Genomic DNA, 21,022 nt, shown 5'->3' on the forward strand with positions numbered 1-21,022 from the left:
TATGCAGCCGACATATAAATTTGTACATAACTTTTCTCAATGTTTTCTCAGAGTATTAACACCAAACATCTCACTGGCACTACACCAGCGCGGTCTTCTCAGAAGAATTCTCAGTGCATCATTATAAGCTACCTGAAGTTTATACAAGCTACAGCTTTGCAATATTAAATTAAAATTAATTAAAAAAAATAAAAAATAAAACATATGTTCCAAAAAATTAGATGTTTTTTTTAACTGCAGAAATCATCTTTTTTTTTTTTTTTGGAACATATGTTTTATTATTTTTTTAAACTGCAAGAATTACAATTTTTTTTTTGATAAAGGTATAATTTATTTGTATTGTTATTATTTGAAACTGCAGTATTGACCTAAGTTTTGGAACAAATTTATTTTATTTATTTTGTTTTTGTTTTTTTGAAACTGCAGTTTTGACCTAATGTTTGGAACATATTTAGTAGTAGTTTTATTCATATATATTTAAACTGTAGGTTGACCTAATTTCTGGAACATATTTTGTATATATTACATTAATATATTACTATTATTATTAATATACTAAAACTGTAGGAATTACCTAATTTTGGAACATAAATAAATATATATATATATATATATATATATATACTGTATATATATATATATATATATATATATATATATATATATATATATATATATATATATATATATATTAATTATTATTTAAAACTGCAGGAATTATCTAATTTTCGGAAGATATCTTTTTATATGACTAGGAATGATTTTAGTGATTTATTTTTTATTGTCAACTGCAGGAAGGACCTCATTTTTTATGATTTTTTTTATTCATTTTTTTATTTTCATATTTTGATGCATGGTAATGTGTGTAGATGTATATTTGGATTTTCATATGCATTTTAGATTATGTTGTGTCAGTTTTAGCATTTGTTATTTAAGTTTTTCTGTTTATTTCTTTTTATGTGTTCTTTTTATGTTCTGAGTTTGTATGTGTTGCCTCATTTATGCCATTTTAATACATTTTGGAAGGTTAAATACAGTTACAGACATTTGTTTTGTAAGGCAGTGGTTCACAACCTTTTTTGATCTGAGACCCCCCTTTTCCCAAGAAAATACCCCCCATATATATATGCTATCTCAATGACAGTTGTCTGGGGCCTCAATACTTGCAAGTTATTTGTGAGGCTTTATTTTTTACGCTTTTGGCGCTTTAGCGAGCGATAATAAACTTGCGTTTATTTACAGATCTTTCGGAAGAACATTGCAGCCGGAACTACTTCTCTCCGTGTACGTCTATGATGAGTCACGCAGGTACTGGGCTACTCCGCAGCGGCAGCAATCCGAACCAGTGTAAAATAGTCCCAATGTAAACACGTATTATAGATGTAGTGGTTCAGGATAAGACAAAAACACGGATTGAAAAATGGATTCATGATGAACTCGCTCATTATATACATTTTTGGACAGAAAAAAGTAAAGGACTTTTGTTTAATGCTCATTGCTCGAAACATCTCAAACTATGACGCGACCCCCCACGGAGCTCGCTGAGGCCCCCTTGTGGGCTGTTGGGAACTGACGCTGTAAGGGGCAAGTTGTGCCAGCTTCTCAGCAAAATGAGATTCTTAAAAGTAAAACTCTAAGAGGGAAAACAAACCATTATTTTGCACAACATTGTAATTAATACACTGTATGTGTGTGCGTGCATATGTTTTATCAATGAAATGCCAAACATTGTCCATCTAGTGAATGAGTAAAATATTGAACGCATCTATTCTGACGCTTCAACATGTTTTCAAAGGTCTTATCCAATTCTTATTGCAGCTTATCCTTCATTATCAGGTTATTATATACAGTTATTATTATTATTGGATATAGTTATTATATAATTGGTTAGTTTCAGGAAAGTGAGAGGTAAATCAGGTTTTAAAAACAGAAACGTCTTTTTTTATTCACCACCGGGGAAAAAAACACAGCAAATATTGTTTTTAAACATTTTTAATTTCACAAAACAAATGAGTTTTTTTAAACATGAGTTTTCATTTTCCTTCTGTGCATCTAACAATCTCGCCGTTTTTAAAAAGAGGGAGAGAAAATAATTTACACATCTTTTGTTTGTCATATCTACAAAAATAAAATTAAAAGAAATGACCAGAGCTTTACAGAAAATGAACATATAAAACAGGCCGTGAACTATATTACATGAGTGATGAAAATAAAAACACAAAGCTCTACGTACAGTAGTTCGCACGAGCGCGCGCTTCTTCCCAGTGCAACGAACCGCTGACGAGCATGAATGACGAGTGAAGCGATGGAGGAATGAGGCGGGAAACAAAAGAAGAAAAGACGAGAAAACTCACGGGTAAAAGAGTTAAAGCTAACGAGAGGAACACGTCTACATTTCTCCACCTGAGTTAACAGCAGTTATCCACACAAGCAGCGTCTCTGATACACAAAACCATTCGAATATGAAAATAAAGGAAAACATAACAGGAGGTGAGGTAACAATCCTCCTTCGGCGGGTTAGGCGGACGAGTTAAACGCTCAGAAAAATTGTTTTCATTTATTCGAGTTGCCGATCCCTTCATAGTGTGTTTTCAAGCAGCCGTTGAGCAAGTGACGAACAAACGCTCACAGTAATACAAGTGTGTCAGGTCACATGACATGTCAGAATTCATAAACACGCCCCCTTTTCCCCCTGCGCGATTTAAAGAGGAATCCAGTTAATAGTGCATAGAAACTGAACAAACATTTGTTGGATATTTTATTTCTTCCATTAAAATAAAATAAAACAAAATAAAACCTTCAGCTTTTGTCGATTTCCTTCCTTCGTGTAGTGTTTTACGTAATCAAACACAAGCTACGATATTAGCGATATGTATCCATGAGACATCCTTATTCCCAGTGCAAAAGATCCTGAATCGGCGGCTCAGGGTGACGATGAAAACGAGATGTGACGCAGGTAAAGTGCTGGGGTTTCCTTCAAAGGACAGAGTCATGTCTTCAGCCGCGCGACATCACTTCCTGTTCGTCACGCATCACTTACGTTCTCCCATCAACCAATCGCATTTCATTTTCCCTCTCTCGAATGGTCACTTTCCTTTCTCCGTCATTTCTCTCTCTCCGCGGGCCGAAGGGTCGTCCGTCCCGTCTCTCAAGTCACGAGTTGACACACACAACACATAATTCAACCTGGATGGTGCTTCCAGGCGCAAGGCATGCTGGGAAGGGGCTACATCATAGCGTGTTTGCGTGAGTCTGTGCGTGCGAGATGAAAGTCCAGTGTGAACCGTCAGAAGCCAGTGGACTGGATTTTCGGTGGAGCCGATTCTGTCGAGACGCCCTCTTTACCTGAGAGAGCGAACACACGGGAAATCATTGGGGGATTTGGATTTAGCGCTAGACTCCGTTATCGAGTGTGTCCTCACCGTCTCCGGCTCCCCGGTCCAGCGAAGGCGCCCGGGCCGCGGCGGGACACCGGCACACGACGGCATCGGATGATTGTACCGCCGGGCGCGGCTGGCGTAACGTCTTCAGCAGTGTGTGGTGATCCGCCTCAATGTCCTACAGCAGACACACACACAGACCATCAGGCTAATACACCCGCCTCAGACACACACACATAAATAACCAATAAATGTGTAAAAAAAAATATATATATATATATATATATAAAAGTATTTATACAATATAATAGCTTTAGAAAATTTGTTAAAATATAATAATATAATTTGTATTAATTTATGTATATATATATATATATATACATATATATGTATATATATATATATATATATATATATATATGTATATGTGTGTATATATATGTATATATATATATATATATATATATAATACTACAATTTGAATATACCCCCCAAAAAAACCTTTCAAAAACTCAAACATTTATTTTGGCATCAATAACTTTCTTTTTTTACATGAAATGAAAAGATTAAACAACTATAATGCATAAATATGTGTATTTGTCACGTATAAGCTTTTTACATTATAATTTCTAGTATTCATTTTTTATTAATTTTAATACAAAATTATTTTATTTTTTATTTATATATATATTTTTTTTAAATGTGTGTCTGTGTGTGTTTTACCCTCAGATGCTGCAGTTTCCTCATCAGCTGCTCCATGGTGTTGAAGATCTGGTCCGAGTTCTTGATCACATGACGCTGTGTGCTGGTCTGTGATTGGCCGAGCCCTTGCCCCCGACTCAGAGGCTCGGTGAGCAATGGGTCAGCTGGAGCGAGGCAGGGCGTCTCGGGCTCCTCCTCCTCGATGATGAAGGGCGACGAGCACACACTGCGATGTTTGAGCTCATCGGTGCTGCTCTCGTCGGCCGGAGCGCTGGACTGATCTTTGGGCATCACCAGGTAAAACATGTTTCCTGGGAACAGCGCAGTTACAGTCAACACCCAAACAAGCAGAGTTTAGAGGTCACATGGGTCACAGACAACCAGTTTGGGCCCTGATGCATTTAAAGGCACAGTAACCCTGACGTTCACTACCGTGGGTTTAAGAGAAGACTGAGTTCACTTCAACTCAACGCTTTCAATCATACTGTAATGGTGAGAACAAAATATATTTAATTTAAATTGTATCTTATTTATGTTGTGTCAAAATTAATTGGGAGATTAATTGTGAAATTATTATGATATAAAAATATAATAAAAACTTTAAATGTTAGGTGCGATTAATCACGATAAATTACAGAAAAATGTACGATTAATAAGTTTGTTTATTTTTAATTAATTGACAGCACCTAAAAAGGAAAAAGAAATAATAAAAAGTAAAAAATTATAAAAATAATAAAACTTTTATTTATATTTACTAAAACAAACAAAAATTAAAATTGACATCATAAAAACGTACATCTGCAATAATATTACATTATACTAAAATAATAGAGTGACTATAATTAATATATTATAATAGTGAATGGCTAAATAAATCATTTAATTTAAATTATTGCAATATAAAAATATATTAAAAACATTAATTGTTAGGTGTGATTTATCACAGAAAAATGAGTGATTAATATGTTAAAATTTATTTTAAATTAATTGAGAGCACAAAAAACTGAAAAGAAATGCTAAAAAAAATTATAAAAACAAGAAAACTTCCATTTAAACTAAAATAAATATTTACTAACTCAAATTAAAATTACAAGTGAAATTATAAAAAAAATTGCAATAATATTACATTAAACTAAAATAACAGAAAGACTACAATTAATATATTAAATTTAACTAAAATAACATTTGACAACCAGTAAAAAAAAACTAACACAACAATACAAAATTAATAAATAAACTAAATTTTATTAAATAATTTTTAACGTGTTAGTGCCGTCACATCAGATCTGAGATGGTTCAAACACGTCGTTATGAGGATTAATCACTAATGAATCATATAAAGCGATCGAGTGTCTTCAGGAAGTTCATCATGATCAGTTACACGATCTCGTTATGAGCGTTTCGAAGCGGTAGTTGCGTAGACCGTCCGATCTCATCAAAACATCTTCATTTGTTTTTCGAAGATGAACTTGAGGGTGAATAATTAATGACAGTAATGACATGTGTGTGTGAACTATCCCTTTACACTTTTTTGTAACCTCTTGGATATTAAAAACGCCCGTAGCCCGAGTGTGTATCGAGCACTGCTCGCAGGGGGACGCGCCGAAACACGACTCGAGGACGACGCCATCCAAAACTGAAACCAAATCTCATCCCAGATCACGTTTCAGCCGACGGAGACTCAACACAAGCGCTGACGTTTCAGACGAGCCACAACTGTTGGCAGGAAACCGGCCCAGAATGCATCAGTCACAGGTATTGTACCATAAATTAAGCCCCACCTCTGTCCTTAGAGGATTGGCTGGCGGTGACATCATCGGTGATGTCGTCAGGAAGAGAACAGCCCGCACCCATGACTGTGTGTGAAAGACAGGTAGAAGGTGTGTGTGAGAGGGAGATAGAGACAGTATGTGTGTGTGAGAGAGAGAGAGAGAGAGAGTGAGTGAAAGGGGGCGAGAGAGAGAGAGAGAGAGTGTGTGTGTGTGAGAGAAAGAAAGAGAGAGTGTGTGTGTGTGTGTGTGTGTGTGAGAGAGAGAGAGAGAGAGTGTTTGAGAGAGAAAGAGAGAGAGTGTTTGAGTGTTTGGGGGTGAGTGTGAGCGATTGAGTGAGCGATTGTGTGTATGTCCGCACATGCGTGTGTGTGTGTGTGTGTGTGTGTGTGAAAGAAGAGTGCAGATAAATGGTGTGAGATGCATTTATATAATGCGTGTAGTTAGAAACAGACCAATACAAGAAGCCACAGCACCGCACATGAGAGAGAGAGAGAGAGTGTGTGTGTGTGTGTGTGTGTGTTGTGGAAAAGTAGCAAAAAGAGAGAGAGATGAGAAAAGTGTTAAATCACATAAGCTTCATCACAGTGAGATCTGAGCACATGCAGAGAGAGAGAGAGAGAGAGAGAGAGAGAGAGAGAGAGAGAAACTCCTCAATTCTCTGTAAATACACACTTCAATTAAGAATTGAACAGAAACAACATCCAGAATCCCTTTTTAATTCGTTCCCATGTCCTTTAAAGCCGCAGTCCGGCGTTTCTCCTCTCTGTCGCCATCTCTGTTCGAAATCTGCAACTGCAGTCATTCGCGGAATTATCAACTTTACGCGAGTTGTGCTTCGACACGGCACAGCGCGGATGAACATAGTGCTTGAGGAGAGTGTGTGTGTCAGTCGCTGCCGGTGTGTGTACCGGCATTCACAATCACAGATTATTATTTTTGGAAGAATGACCAACATAAGAATTTTCACCGGAAAATGTCTGAACTAGTAAGAAACATCCATGATATGGATTAAAATTGTTAATGTTAACAGCGTCAGCACTGCGTGACTACATGCTTTTACTCGGTGCACCGCTGTTTTTTCTGTTTTTATTACGAGTCGAGCTACGGCAAGCAGAGAGTGTTGAACACGGGCCGGTTATGTATTTGAGCCATTCCACCGAAAGGGTGACATTTCTCTCCCCAGGACCTTATATGTGTAAAATTGCATCACTAAAATACATTATATTATTAAACAAAATGTCATGCGCAACTACAAATTTAAAACGTCTAATTAAAAACATTAACAAAAACGACACTAAAAAAATAGCATTTTCTGCATGTCCCAACTCTCTATCTCTAAACTTTACCATGAAATATTATGATTAAAATCCTTCAGAAATCTGATTTTTCTTGCATTTTTGTGTGACTTTATATCCAAACTGCTTTAAAATGAAAAAAGAAAAAACATTTGATCTAATATTTTAGATAAAATACACATTTTAGTCATGTCCCCAGGTGTTCGTTGAGTCCTGTTACACTATTACATCCCCCCGCTGAATAACGTAGAATATTCCACAAGACACATTTTCAACAGGAAGTTGCATCATCTGGATCTTCTGAAGGCAATAAGTCACTCCTCTCATTTTCAATTCTGTATATTTGATGAAATTGTAACTATGAATGAGAAGGTCAATCTCAACATATAGTCCTGTTATCTAAAGTTTTATTAGATTTAATTGTTTTATTTTAAAAATATTAACTTTTGGTAAGGCACTAGAAATGGCTCAGTGTCCTCACGCTATTAGCATCAATGCTATGTGGCCATATGCCATATATTTGATAACTTTTTGCTTAAAAACTCAATCCTGTTACCTTCAGTCCTGTTACTATTTGTTTCTTTTTCTTAAAAAAACTATTTTTATCATTTTTGTTTGGCCAATAATTTATACAATTATTTAATGAATTAATTAAAAAAAAAAAATTAAGCTTGAGGCTTCGGTCGTCTTTAAAATAAAAAAAATGCCTTTGTGTTTTTTGCTTTAATAGTGATTTTATTGGCACAAATATAATTTTTTGGAACATATAACCAACAGTTTCTTTAAAATAAACACTTTCTTGTGGGGAAAACAAAGGAATTAATTGACATGCTTCTAAACTTGCTTTTTAAATGACACATGATTCTTGGCAACAGGATTGAGAAAACATGCGTCCATATTCTGCTTAAACCTTGTAAAAAAAAAATAAAATAAAATTGCCTGAGATTGACCAATACAAATTTTCAATAGTTAAATATGTGTAGTATTAGATTCAAAGTTGAAAAAGATCAAAAATAAAGTTTATTTTTGACGAGTTACAAGCAGCAAATGTCACCCATTCGGTCGAATGGCCCATTTGCTCAAAACAATATTTCGGATAATGTTTAACCCAAAAACGTTTCGGACTGCAGCTTTAAATGAAATTAATTTGAATGAAAATGAAACTGAAGTTGAGTTACTAGTAATAGTATACAAGTATACTATGCAATAGTATACTAGTATACAAGAAGCAGACTAGGCAATATTTATAAATATTAAATATTTAAATGCATTTAAAACTAAATAAATATTAAATACGTCCCTCAGTTTGTAAAAACGCTCCAGGCGTACAGTAACGCATCGCTCAGAGCCGTTCCCTCGGCCCGGAGGGTGATCACACTGACTGAAGTGTGTGTGAATATCCAGATCACATGCTAATCTTGCTTGTGTGTGTGTCAGAAGTTGAAATACGGGTTATGATTGCAGACGATCCGCCGGTGCGGCGCCGACATGTGCATCACATGGGACATAATCTCTCTGTTGTGTTTCTCTCCAGAGAACATAATGACCGTATTTACCTTTCCTCACCACCTGCACCTCAGGGGGCGGAGCTTCCACAGGCTCCTCCCCCCATCGGCCGAGAGTCTCGCTGGATGCGGGCTCAGGAAACTCCGCCCCCGGCCCGTCTGTAAAAGAGTTCCGCTCATTGGCCGTCTCGTTTGTGGGCGTGTCGTCTGAATCCTGACTCCACCCATCGTCCAGGTCTCTGAAGATCAGCTGTCGGAGGGTTTCCACTGAGCAAACGAGAGGAAAATTATTATATTTTATCTTTTAGGGCCAGTTCTTCAAAACATTTAATCTGGATCAAAATGATCTGGATTTTGAAATCCCATTTTTTCCTATCCAGGATCAGGTAATCCGTCTTACTTTTATGCCGGTTTTTCAAAGCAACATTGGACTAGATCACCCTGATCCAGATTCACAGTTTTCAAGATTACCAAATCTGGATTACCAGTGCTCTAAATGGGACAACACATCACAATGTGGGCTACCTAAGTGTTTCTTACATGGGGTCACTGTAAGTGTTTCTTATTTTGAGACAAAACACAAATGGGGACAAGATAATTTTTATTTTATTTTTACTTTACTATACTGAATAGCTTAATTGTTAGCCTATGTCTACTTTATCACTGTTACAACGGTTACACAAGTCAAGTGCAAAATATAAATAAAAGTATATACACAAATGATACAAATGTATTTTTTGACCAATTTGAAAGTTTTACCACATTTTCTTCCTGAAATCCACCTTGAAATCCGACCCTGTTGGGATCAAAGTTATCCAAATCCCACTGACAAGTTTTGAACAACACAAACTGAAGATTTTTGATCCAGATTAAAACTAGGATTGGATTCCCTGATCTAATCTGATGTCAGATTCCTTCTTTCCCTTTTGAACAACCCATTTTCAAGATTTGATCCAATCCGATAACCAAAATCCGATCAGCTTTCCTTTGAACAACTGGCCCTTAGATATTATAATAGGTTAATGTGAAGGTTCACTCACCATCCTGAAGAGCAGCTTCTGCAACGCCAGCTTTCGATTGGAGGAAACCGCCCCCGTCCTGGCGAACGCCGGCTTCTGATTGGCCGGCGGGAGTGGTGGGCGTCAGAGCACATTCATCATCACTGGCAGAGTCCCGTTCCAGAGACACTCGCTCCGACAGAGACTCGTCTGGGGAACAACACACTCTTTTAATAACCATCATAACTGAATATATGAATATCTGAAACATGATCGCAATGGAAACCAGGTTTGCAAGTTATACTGAAATATCATCGGAGTAAACATGGTGTAAAATGACTGGAAATATGCAGAATATGCGTTTAATTTTTACTTTATTTTATTACTCTATGTTTTTGTGTTTTTTAGTGATTGTGAAGCACTTTGGGCAACAGCTGTAGCATTAATGTGCTATATAAATAAACAAATGAAATTAAATATTCATTTACTGTTATTAAATTGTATTATATACACTACTTTCAAAGGTCTGGGGTCAGATTTTATAACGAAGTGTCTTCTGCTCACCAGAGCTGCATTAATGTGATCGAGCACAATATTTGTACAATTTTTTACTATTTTATTTTTATATTTATATTATATTATATTTTTATTTATATTTTTTACAATTTTTTTTAAGTTTATTCCTGTGATCAAAGTCACATGACCCGTCAGAAACCAGTATAATATGAAGATTATTATCGATGTTGGAAACAGGTTTGTGGATTTGTGGAAACTGCAACAATTCATTTTCAGGATTCTTGGGTAAATAAACAGCGTTTATTTGAAATGGACATCTGTTGTGGCGCTGTGAATGTGTTTATCGTGACGTTCGCTCGTCGTGTTTGAACCGACATTACGCGATTAATCTCCGGATATGGTTATGATGGGTCATATATGTTATTATACGTGATATGAAGTGTCTCTCACCGAGGTCATTCGCTGATGAAGACACACCCGAGGACCTGAAACAGAGCACACACAGTTTGATCAGAGAGGGTGTGTGTGAGGCTGTGTGTGTGTGTGTGTGTGGTCACGTACCGCACGGGTGACTCTGGTTTAGCTGATCCGGATCCCTGAGTGGCTGACGCGATTGTCTTTTCCAGCTGGTCTTTCCAACTGAACCACAAGAGAAACGAAACATCGATTGAAGAGATCACGAGATGTCTCAATCGAAGCAGATTTATTTCTTCAACATCAGTGTTCCAGAAATGCATTAAAAACGTGGTATACGAGAACATCGTATTACATTCTCTGTAACGTACTTTACTACAGTAATTGTTACATTACTTTGACAATGTATTTGCTCAATGAATTCATAAAACCTGCATGCAAATTATTAACTAAAACAAAAAACAAAATCTTAAAAACATAAAACTGAAATAAAGCTGAAATAATAGATTATTATTAGGGCTGGGCAAAGATTAATCGCGATTAATCGCATCCAAAATAAAAGTTTGTGTTTACATAAAATGTGTGTGTGTGCTGTGTATAATTATTTTGTTTATATAAATACATATGCATGCAAGTATATATTTAGGAATTATTTGCATGTAAATACTGTATAAATACATAATCTATATTATATATAAATATTTTTTTAATTAATAATTAGGTCTGTGCAAAGATTAATCGCGATTAATCACATCCAAAATAAAAGTGTGTGTTTACATAATATATGTATATAAATATTTTATATTTGAATAACACATTTTCTTAAGTATATAGATGCATATGTGTGTATAATTATTTTGTATAAATATAAATACACACACATGCATCTATATATATTTAAGAAAATGTGTTATTCAAATATAAAATATTTATATACATATATTATGTAAACACATACTTTTATTTTGCACAGACCTAATTATTAATTAAAAAACTTAGAAAATCAGAACTAATGCCTTGGTAATAAACTGAAATGAGTTTTAGATGAAGCACTGAAATTATCAACTTGAAAAGAATAAAAACTAAAATTAACTAAAAAGGAAAATAAAAATGAATTAAACTTATATAGCAATGTAAAAAATAAAAACAAATTAAATGACAAAAGCACAATGAAAATACAAAAAAAAAATAACAAAAATGAACTTGAAAACAAACAAAGCAAATGTACAATAATAATATTAACTAAAATGCAGTATATACTAGGGGTGCACGATATATCGAATCAATATCGTTATCGCGATATCACGTTGCTCGATATCCATATCGAAAGTGTCGCGATATTTGGGCAATATTTTGTTTATGATGCGTCTGGTCCGACATGCACCGTTGCATTTCCCCCCCCGACTCATTTCCTGATTCTCCTTCTCCATAAACAATATTAAATCAAGAGAGGTTTAACTTTTCATGCTACAGATTTCCTACAGTGGTCAGAAAGAACAGGGGAGACACTTTGTTTCTCAATATAAAGTCGCTACTCGCTACAAAGCTAACCGCCGTCACTCTCTCACTTCTCCCTTGCTCTCCTACCACACAGTCCCACACACACACACACTTTCCCCGGCTCGACGCGCACACCAGCGCACAAGTATCATCAGGCCACGGTCCACCTGACAACTTCATGCGTTTTTACTGTTCGGATAGCTATCTGATTTATCAAAATACCATCTTCAATTCTCGCGCTATATGCAGATTTAATGGAGTGCACGTCACCGAAAGCAACAGTTATGAGCTGCGTTTTATGATCATCAGGTAAAATAGATCAGTTCGTTTATTTACTTTTAATGAAGATAACTGTGAAAAGCGTCTGCGACTTACTTTCACTTTGATTTGCGATAGTTTGCGCGTTGGCTTGATGAAAAGGAAATGTTCAACAGCTGCTCATCTGCGGTGATGCGTGTAGCAGTCGCGCGCGTCGTCATATCTGGCCATAACATGACAAGCCTTTAACGTTCTCATTTTTAGCGTTTTTGGAAGGAGTACATTTTGGTTTCAACAACGAGATGCATTTACATTTGTCCAGTTTCGACTGAAATGCAGATCAGACCACCTTCTGAAGTGGTTGAGCGATTAGATTCAAATACGTCACGAATGCGTTTCACAGGGCATTTACACCTGTTCTTTTCACGGTCATAGCTATATACGGTCAAAGAAAACGCATATAGTGGCGTTTATGTTGCATAGTGTGTTCTGTAGACTTGCTATTTATTATTATCTTTTACACTGTAGTGTACACAACTAACATGTCCTGTTCTGTAGATATATTATTTAGGCCTATTTATTAATGCTGTACCAGTCCAATATGACTGTCAGTTGAAATAAATCTTATGTTGTAAGAAAACTTGTTTTATTTATTAATCTTTTTTGATGCGCTTTCCAATAACTTTTGTAGTTTTACATCCGTTTAAAAATATCGAAATTAATATCGATATCGCAATATTCATTATCGATATCGCAATATCACATTTTTGTCAATATCGTGCACCCCTAGTATATACTGCTTATATGAACCGTTTCATCCATCATAACGACAGCAGGAACACATCGAGCTCTCTGATAGGTCAGTCAAACACAAGCAGCCAATGGGGACTCACGTGTTCTTCTCTGACGAGGACCCGGCCACCAGCTCGTAGATCTGCCTCTCAGACGTGCTGATCACGTACAGCGCTTTATTGTCTGCGAGAGAAAAGCCATGACGTGTGTGTCTCATCATCTCAGCGTCTCATCTAAAGGTGCAGCGTGTGATTTCTAGCGGCATCTGGTGGTGAGGATGCGAATTACACCCAACGAAAGTTACGGTGGTCGTCTGAGACCGCAGAGAGTAGCGGTTAAATTAGGTTTACTTAATTATTCAGTAAAACGCTATGTTATTGCGATTATTATTGTTACTTGTTCATCATTATGTCAGTGGTTTATTCACAGTGACGAAACGCATTTGTCCATTCAGGGCCACCGTAGAAACGTGTCTAAGCGCGGTGAAAAATATTATATTGCATTTCCTGCTAGATTACACACTGCACCTTTAAAGACCTGATTATGTGCGTGCGGCGTGACCTCTGACCTGTGGCAACGGAGCGCACGAGGGAGGAGTCGAGGCGGACGACGGGACAGAAGGTCATCTTGAGGTCGGTGGCTCCGCCCAGCGAGCGTGACGGACAGCGCAGGATGAGCCGCTCGTCGGGACCCTTCAGGAGCAGCAGCAGCAGATCCGACAGCAGCAGAGCCTGGATCTCTGCACACACACACTCAATTTATAGACTTCATGCAGTTAAAAAAAAGTGTTGTTCATCTTTAACCTCTGAGTGGTTTAACCTTTTTTATGTTATTGCTCTATTCAATATGACAATAACAATAAAAATAATAATTATAATCAATTTAAATTATTTTTTACCATTTAAATAAAAATAAAATGAGTTACACTTTAAAATGAACAATATTGCAGTGTTAAACAAAAACGTACAACTAACGTACTATTGGTGTCGGGAAAATCCCTTTTCTCTGGAAATACTGAAGCCAAAAAATGATCCTTAATTTTACAATAATTTAAAACGCATTGCTGCACAGAGCAGAGAGAGAGAGAGAACCGAGGATACCTTCGTGTTGCGTAAGCTACAGGAACCCAATGTAAAGCGTTGTGTGTGCTGAGGTCGTCCACACACGGCCCAGGGTCCACATGATAGTGGCTAATATCCAGGAGTGGGACTAAGAGTATAACACACCATATGTGTGTTTAAATGGACTGGGTCTTAACACAGTATAAGAGTCAGGATGGACAAAGTCAGCCAGAGCTGCATGACGAAATAAAGGTACAGTTTGTCAGTCAGGAAGTTTTTTAGACTGAAAACAGCTCAGCCTGTAGAGCAGGAACTTCCAGGCTGTAAAACCTTATAAATGTAGACAGAGAGACCCAGCCTGCCAGCACACAAACATCCTGGAGAATTCAGTATTCTTGAGAAAAAGGGATTTTTCCGTAGCGTGCCATCTTGAAATTGAAGCTAGCTAACTGAAAATTTAGAGAAAAAAAAAAAATGAAATATATATATATATATATATTTTTTTTTTTTACATATTTAAAGAGATAATTAGCTTTAGAATGTATTCAAATGTACAGTTAAATAATATATATATATATATATATATATAAATATTGTAATTTTATCAAAATAGTATTATTATAAAATATTGTCAAATATAATCAATATAATAATAAGGGCTGTCAAACGATTAATCCCGATTAACCGCATCCAAAATAAAAGTTTGTGTTTACATAATATATGTGGGTGCACTGTGTATAATTATTTTATATATATATATATATATATATACATACACACACATGCTTGTATATATTTAAGAAATATTTTTATGTATATAGATTTATATATAATTTACATTATATATAAACACAAATATTTTATATATAAATAATATTTTTTTCTTTAATATACATGCATGCGTGTATTTATATATATACAAAATAACTATACACAGTGTACACACATATATTATGTAAACACCAACTTTTAATTTGGATGCAATTAATCGCGATTAATCGTTTGACAGCCATAATAATAATCAATAATAATATTTTTTAAAAGTTTTCCTGATAGAAAAATAATTCTAATAATAATAATAATAATAATTAAAATATATTTTTTTTATTATTTAAATTGTAAAAAATAAAATGACATGCATAGCAAAAATAATATTGCGCCAAAAAACAAAAATGGAAAATATGGAAAAATATATGTAAATATATTTTTACATAAATTATTACAGATCATTTGCTTTAAAATATATTCAAGTGTCCCGTTTTAAAAATATATAAATATCCGAGTCTGAGTGCGGATCAGGAGTTACCGATGGCTTTGTCTTTGCTGACTCTCCATGTGAGCGGCCCCTCGTGGATCATCCTCTTCCTGGTCAGATCCAGATTCTGTGAGAGAGAGACGACAGCGTGACGAGCGCGTTCCCGCCGTTAGCAGGCGTACGGGACGAGTGAGGACAGAAGGGGGCGGTACCTTGAACTGCGCTGCGACGGGATTGGCCTGTCTCTCCAGAGGCGTGAGGTCGAGCCTGCGCTGGTATTGGCTGAGCCGGTGTCGGTGCTCCGTTTCCCTGACGACCTCGTTCACGGCCTGAAGAATCCCTCGACAACACACCTGAGCTCTCTGCAGCTGCTGGAGATCGGGAGAGGACACTGCGCACACACACACACACACACAGCTTGTTTTAGCCTGAACCTAAGACAGCGTTACATGTCCAGATCACATGATAACGATGTGTGTGTGTGTGTGCGACTCACTCTCGGTGTGTTTGATGATGTTGTCCAGCAGCAGTGGATATTTAGTCAAGCGCTGCATCTCCGACACCAGCAGATCCTTCAGCTGCAACCGACGACAGTGAGGACTCGCCTCACACTCCTGACACACACACACACACACACACACGATACACTCAAGATCATCATCATCACCGACGACAGTGAGGACTCGCCTCACACTCCTGACACACACACACACACACGATACACTCGAGATCATCATCATCATCATCATCATCACCGACGACAGTAAGGACTCGCCTCACACTCCTGACACACACACACACACACGATACACTCGAGATCATCATCATCATCATCATCATCACCGACGACAGTGAGGACTCGCCTCACACTCCTGACACACACACACACACACGATACACTCGAGATCATCATCATCATCATCATCATCACCGACGACAGTGAGGACTCGCCTCACACTCCTGACACACACACACACACACACACACGATACACTCAAGATCATCATCATCATCATCATCATCACCGACGACAGTGAGGACTCGCCTCACACTCCTGACACACACACACACACACACACACACACGATACACTCAAGATCATCATCATCATCATCATCATCACCGACGACAGTGAGGACTCGCCTCACACTCCTGACACACACACACACACACACACTCAAGATCATCATCATCATCATCATCATCATCATCACCGACGACAGTGAGGACTCGCCTCACACTCCTGACACACACACACACACACACACACTCAAGATCATCATCATCATCACCGACGACAGTGAGGACTCGCCTCACACTCCTGACACACACACACACACACACACACACGATACACTCAAGATCACCTTCATCATCATCATCACCGACGACAGTGAGGACTCGCCTCACACTCCTGACACACACACACACACACACACTCAAGATCATCATCATCATCATCATCATCATCATCACCGACGACAGTGAGGACTCGCCTCACACTCCTGACACACACACACACACACACACTCAAGATCATCATCATCATCATCATCATCATCATCACCGACGACAGTGAGGACTCGCCTCACACTCCTGACACACACACACACACACACACACTCAAGATCATCATCATCATCACCGACGACAGTGAGGCCTCGCCCCACACTCCTGACACACACACACACACACACGATACACTCAACATCCTCCTCCTCGTGTGTGTGTTACCTGTATGAGGTGTGTGTGTGTGTGTGTTACCTGTATGAGGTGTGTGTGTGTGTGTGTTACCTGTATGAGGTGTGTGTGTGTGTTACCTGTATGAGGTGCGTGTTACCTGTATGAGGTGTGTGTGTGTGTGTGTGTTACCTGTGTGAGGTGCGTGTGTGTTACCTGTATGAGGTGTGTGTGTGTGTGTTACCTGTATGAGGTGTGTGTGTGTGTTACCTGTATGAGGTGTGTGTTACCTGTATGAGGTGCGTGTGTGTGTGTTACCTGTATGAGGTGTGTGAGTGTGTGTGTGTTACCTGTGTGAGGTGCGTGTGTGTGTGTGTTACCTGTATGAGGTGTGTGAAGCGCGGGTCTTTGCGCTGCTTGTTCTTGATGAGCTCGAGCGCTTGACTCTGCTGACTGCACAGGAGAGACACCTGCTCCTCAAACTGCTCTCCAGCCTCGCCCTCGAACTGCACACACACACACACACACTGCATGAATCCCACGTCTCTCGGACAGCAGCACTGCATCTGAGACACACACACACACACTCACTCTGGCCAGCATGATGTCCCCGATGCCCTGGACGATGGCCGACTCCCTGCGCTTCCTCATGGACTCACACAAACTCGCTGTGGGAGAAAAACAACTTTGTTATTTTTGGACCGAAATGTATTTTCGATGTAACTAACCCACTGATGTCACATGACTACTTTGATGATGTCTTTATTTCCTTTCTGGACAAGGACAGTATACCGTACAGTCATTTACAATGGAGGGACAGAAAGCTCTCGGACTAAATCTAAAATATCTTAAACTGTGTTCTGGAGATGAACGGAGGTCTGATGGGCTTGGGTCGACATGAGGGAGAGACATTAATGACATCATGTTCATTTTGGGGTGAATTAACCCTTTAAGTGTATTTTTGGATGTTTTCTTTCAACTAGTCTGAGGCCACATGTTATGAAAAGCCCCAAATCTCAGCCCCCAGTGTTCCCAGTGTGTTCCCAGTGTATTCCCAGTGTGTTCCCAGTGTATTCCCAGTGCATTCCCAGTGTGTTCCCAGTGTCTTCCCAGTGTTCCCAATGTGCTCCCAGTGTCTTCCGAGTGTTTCCAGTGTCTTCCCAGTGTTCCCAATGTGCTCCCAGTGTCTTCCCAGTGTGTTCCCAGTGTCTTCCCATTGTGTTCCCAGTGTCTTCCCAGTGTGTTCCCAGTGTGTTCCCAGTGTCTTCCCATTGTGTTCCCAGTGTATTCCCAGTGTGTTCCCAGTGTCTTCCCAGTGTGTTCCCAGTGTCTTCCCAGTGCGTTCCCAGTGTCTTCCCATTGTGTTCCCAGTGTATTCCCATTGTGTTCCCAGTGTCTTCCCATTGTGTTCCCAGTGTCTTCCCATTGTGTTCCCAGTGTCTTCCCATTGTGTTCCCAGTGTATTCCCAGTGTGTTCCCAGTGTCTTCCCAGTGTGTTCCCAGTGTCTTCCCAGTGTGTTCCCAGTGTCTTCCCATTGTGTTCCCAGTGTATTCCCAGTGTGTTCCCAGTGTCTTCCCAGTGTGTTCCCAGTGTCTTCCCAGTGCGTTCCCAGTAATCGCAGTGTTCCCCATGTTCCCCATGTGTTCCCAGTGTCTTCCCAGTGTGTTGCCGGTGTTCCCAGTGTGTTCCCAGTGTGCTCCCAGTGTCTTCCCATTGTGTTCCCAGTGTATTCCCAGTGTCTTCCCAGTGTTCCCAGTGTATTCCCAGTGTCTTCCCAGTGTTCCCAGTGTCTTCCCAGTGTGTTCCTAGTGTCTTCCCAGTGTCTTCCCAGTGTGTTCCCAGTGCGTTCCCAGTGCGTTCCCAGTGTTCCCAGTGTCTTCCCAATGCGTTCCCAGTGTCTTCCCAGTGCGTTCCCAGTAATCGCAGTGTTCCCCATGTTCCCCATGTGTTCCCAGTGTCTTCCCATTGTGTTCCCAGTGTGTTCCCAGTGTCTTCCCAGTGTTCCCAGTGTCTTCCCAGTGTGTTCCCAGTGTCTTCCCAGTGTCTTCCCAGTGTCTTTCTAGTGTCTTCCCAGTGTTCCCAGTGTCTTCCCAGTGTTCCCAGTGTGTTCCCAGTGTCTTCCCAGTGCGTTCCCAGTAATCGCAGAGTTCCCCATGTGTTCCCAGTGTCTTCCCAGTGTGTTCCCGGTCTTCCCAGTGTCTTCCCATTGTGTTCCCAGTGTGTTCCTTCCTAGTGTCTTCCCAGTGTTCCCAGTGTTTTCCCAGTGCGTTCCCAGTGCGTTCCCAGTGTCTTCCCAGTGCGTTCCCAGTAATCGCAGTGTTCCCCATGTGTTCCCAGTGTTGGCGTACGCACCGTGCAGCTCGTAGACCTGCCGCAGGTTGAGGAAGATGCAGGACAGCTCGTCTGGACTCAGGACGCTCTGCATCTTCTGGTAAAACACCTGGTCCAGGACCCTCAGCGTGCGCAGGTGAGACGCCTCCGTCGTGAACAGCTCTGCGACACACACACACACACACACACATTTATTTGATTAAAAATACAGAACAAACAGTAATATTGTGAAATATTATTATGATTTAAAACGTCTGTTTTCTGTGTGAATATATAGTGACGTGTAATTTATTCCCGTGATCAAAGCTGAATTCATTACTCCACTCCTCAGGGTCACATGATCCTTCAGAAATCACTCTAATATGATGATCTGATGATCAAGAAACATTTATTAGGTGTTCAAGCACGAAGTGCTGAAAACCTATTGTATTTGCCAGAAAGAAAAAGAAAAAATCCCCTGAAACGCATCGTGCAGCCCAAACCGTAAGTGCTGGAGCTCTGAAACTTGGTCAAATGGTAGGGCCTCAAATTGAGGAGTATGAGCCCGAATGGAACCAAACCAGTCTAGGCCTAGTTTTTGGACTCTCTAGATCAATAATTATTGAAAAAAAGTTGAAATTTTGCTTTTGATTGGCTATAACAGGGTCGTTTACAAAAGGGGTGGGACAAAATGCACCCAAAATCATATAAATCCTAAAGGAAAACTCAAAATTTCACACAGTTTCATGGAGATCGGACCATAGGTGGCACTATAACTGTTAAAAAGCTTTAAAACCATGTATTTCCAACGTTAAATTGCCTGTATTGATTGTAAATGGTGTTTTCCATCTATTATGTCAGTGGATAAATGCATGTTAAATAAAATGTAATGCCTTTTGATGCTTTTGTGCTTAAAGGCCTGAACTGCTTGAACACCGATAAATGCTGCTTGCAGCTTTAATTATCTTTTTTTTAAATTCTTTGATCAATACAAAGTTCAAAAGAACAGCATTTTTAATAGAAATTTTAATAGAAACAATATTTGATCAATTTAATGCATCATAGAAGAATAAAAATATTAATTTCTTTAAAAAACAACAACTAACTGACCCCAAACTTGTGAACGGTAATGTATAATGATACAAAAGCTTTCTATTTCAGACAAGTGTTATTCTCTTAGCTAGTGTAAAGCATCAGTTGAACACCAACAGCTGACGTTTGTTCTGGTTAAGACAGGTTACACACACACACACACACACACACACACACACACACACACACACAGACAATACTGTAAGAAGGTGCCGTATAAAATACACTAAAAACTGTGTGATTTCTGGCCTGTGTGTCTCAAAACAGCTTTAGATTTGGGTTACAGTTTCCTATAAATGTTCCTCTAAACAAACACACACAGTCTGAGGCTTCAGGCCGTCTGAGATCATCCTGACTTTGATTGGCACGGTTCATACACACTTCATCTTTAAGCAGACGAGCCAGGCATGTCTGAGACCGTCACAACGCTCATTTCTCAAGCCTGAGGAGAAACGCTGATCATTACAGAGTCACACACACACACACACCTG

The 21,022-nt window shown here is 38.8% G+C and overlaps 1 protein-coding gene across 5 annotated transcripts in view; it reads right to left on the reverse strand.

Moving 5' to 3' along the window:
* Window positions 1-1,976: 1,976 nt before the first annotated feature.
* The window catches only part of arhgef11 (Rho guanine nucleotide exchange factor 11), a 40,481-nt gene continuing 21,435 nt past the window's right edge, over window positions 1,977-21,022 (reverse strand). For 3 of the 5 annotated variants that reach the window (XM_039649414.2, XM_089131574.1, XM_089131562.1), the window contains 16 exons: window positions 19,482-19,622; window positions 17,720-17,796; window positions 17,509-17,634; window positions 15,945-16,062; window positions 15,661-15,839; window positions 15,500-15,575; window positions 13,701-13,871; window positions 13,234-13,315; window positions 10,730-10,807; window positions 10,619-10,653; window positions 9,695-9,862; window positions 8,706-8,921; window positions 5,864-5,938; window positions 4,104-4,393; window positions 3,423-3,558; window positions 1,977-3,345 (listed from right to left, as the gene is read on the reverse strand). In XM_039649414.2, coding sequence (XP_039505348.2) covers window positions 3,287-3,345; window positions 3,423-3,558; window positions 4,104-4,393; window positions 5,864-5,938; window positions 8,706-8,921; window positions 9,695-9,862; window positions 10,619-10,653; window positions 10,730-10,807; window positions 13,234-13,315; window positions 13,701-13,871; window positions 15,500-15,575; window positions 15,661-15,839; window positions 15,945-16,062; window positions 17,509-17,634; window positions 17,720-17,796; window positions 19,482-19,622 — 2,027 coding nt within the window. In that variant the 3' untranslated portion in view covers window positions 1,977-3,286. The other 2 variants (XM_089131576.1, XM_089131585.1) reach the window with 2 other exon arrangements.

Source organism: Pimephales promelas, chromosome 1 (assembly GCF_988280905.1).
Source record: "Pimephales promelas chromosome 1, fPimPro1.hap1.1, whole genome shotgun sequence".
Classification (NCBI taxonomy): domain Eukaryota; kingdom Metazoa; phylum Chordata; class Actinopteri; order Cypriniformes; family Leuciscidae; genus Pimephales; species Pimephales promelas.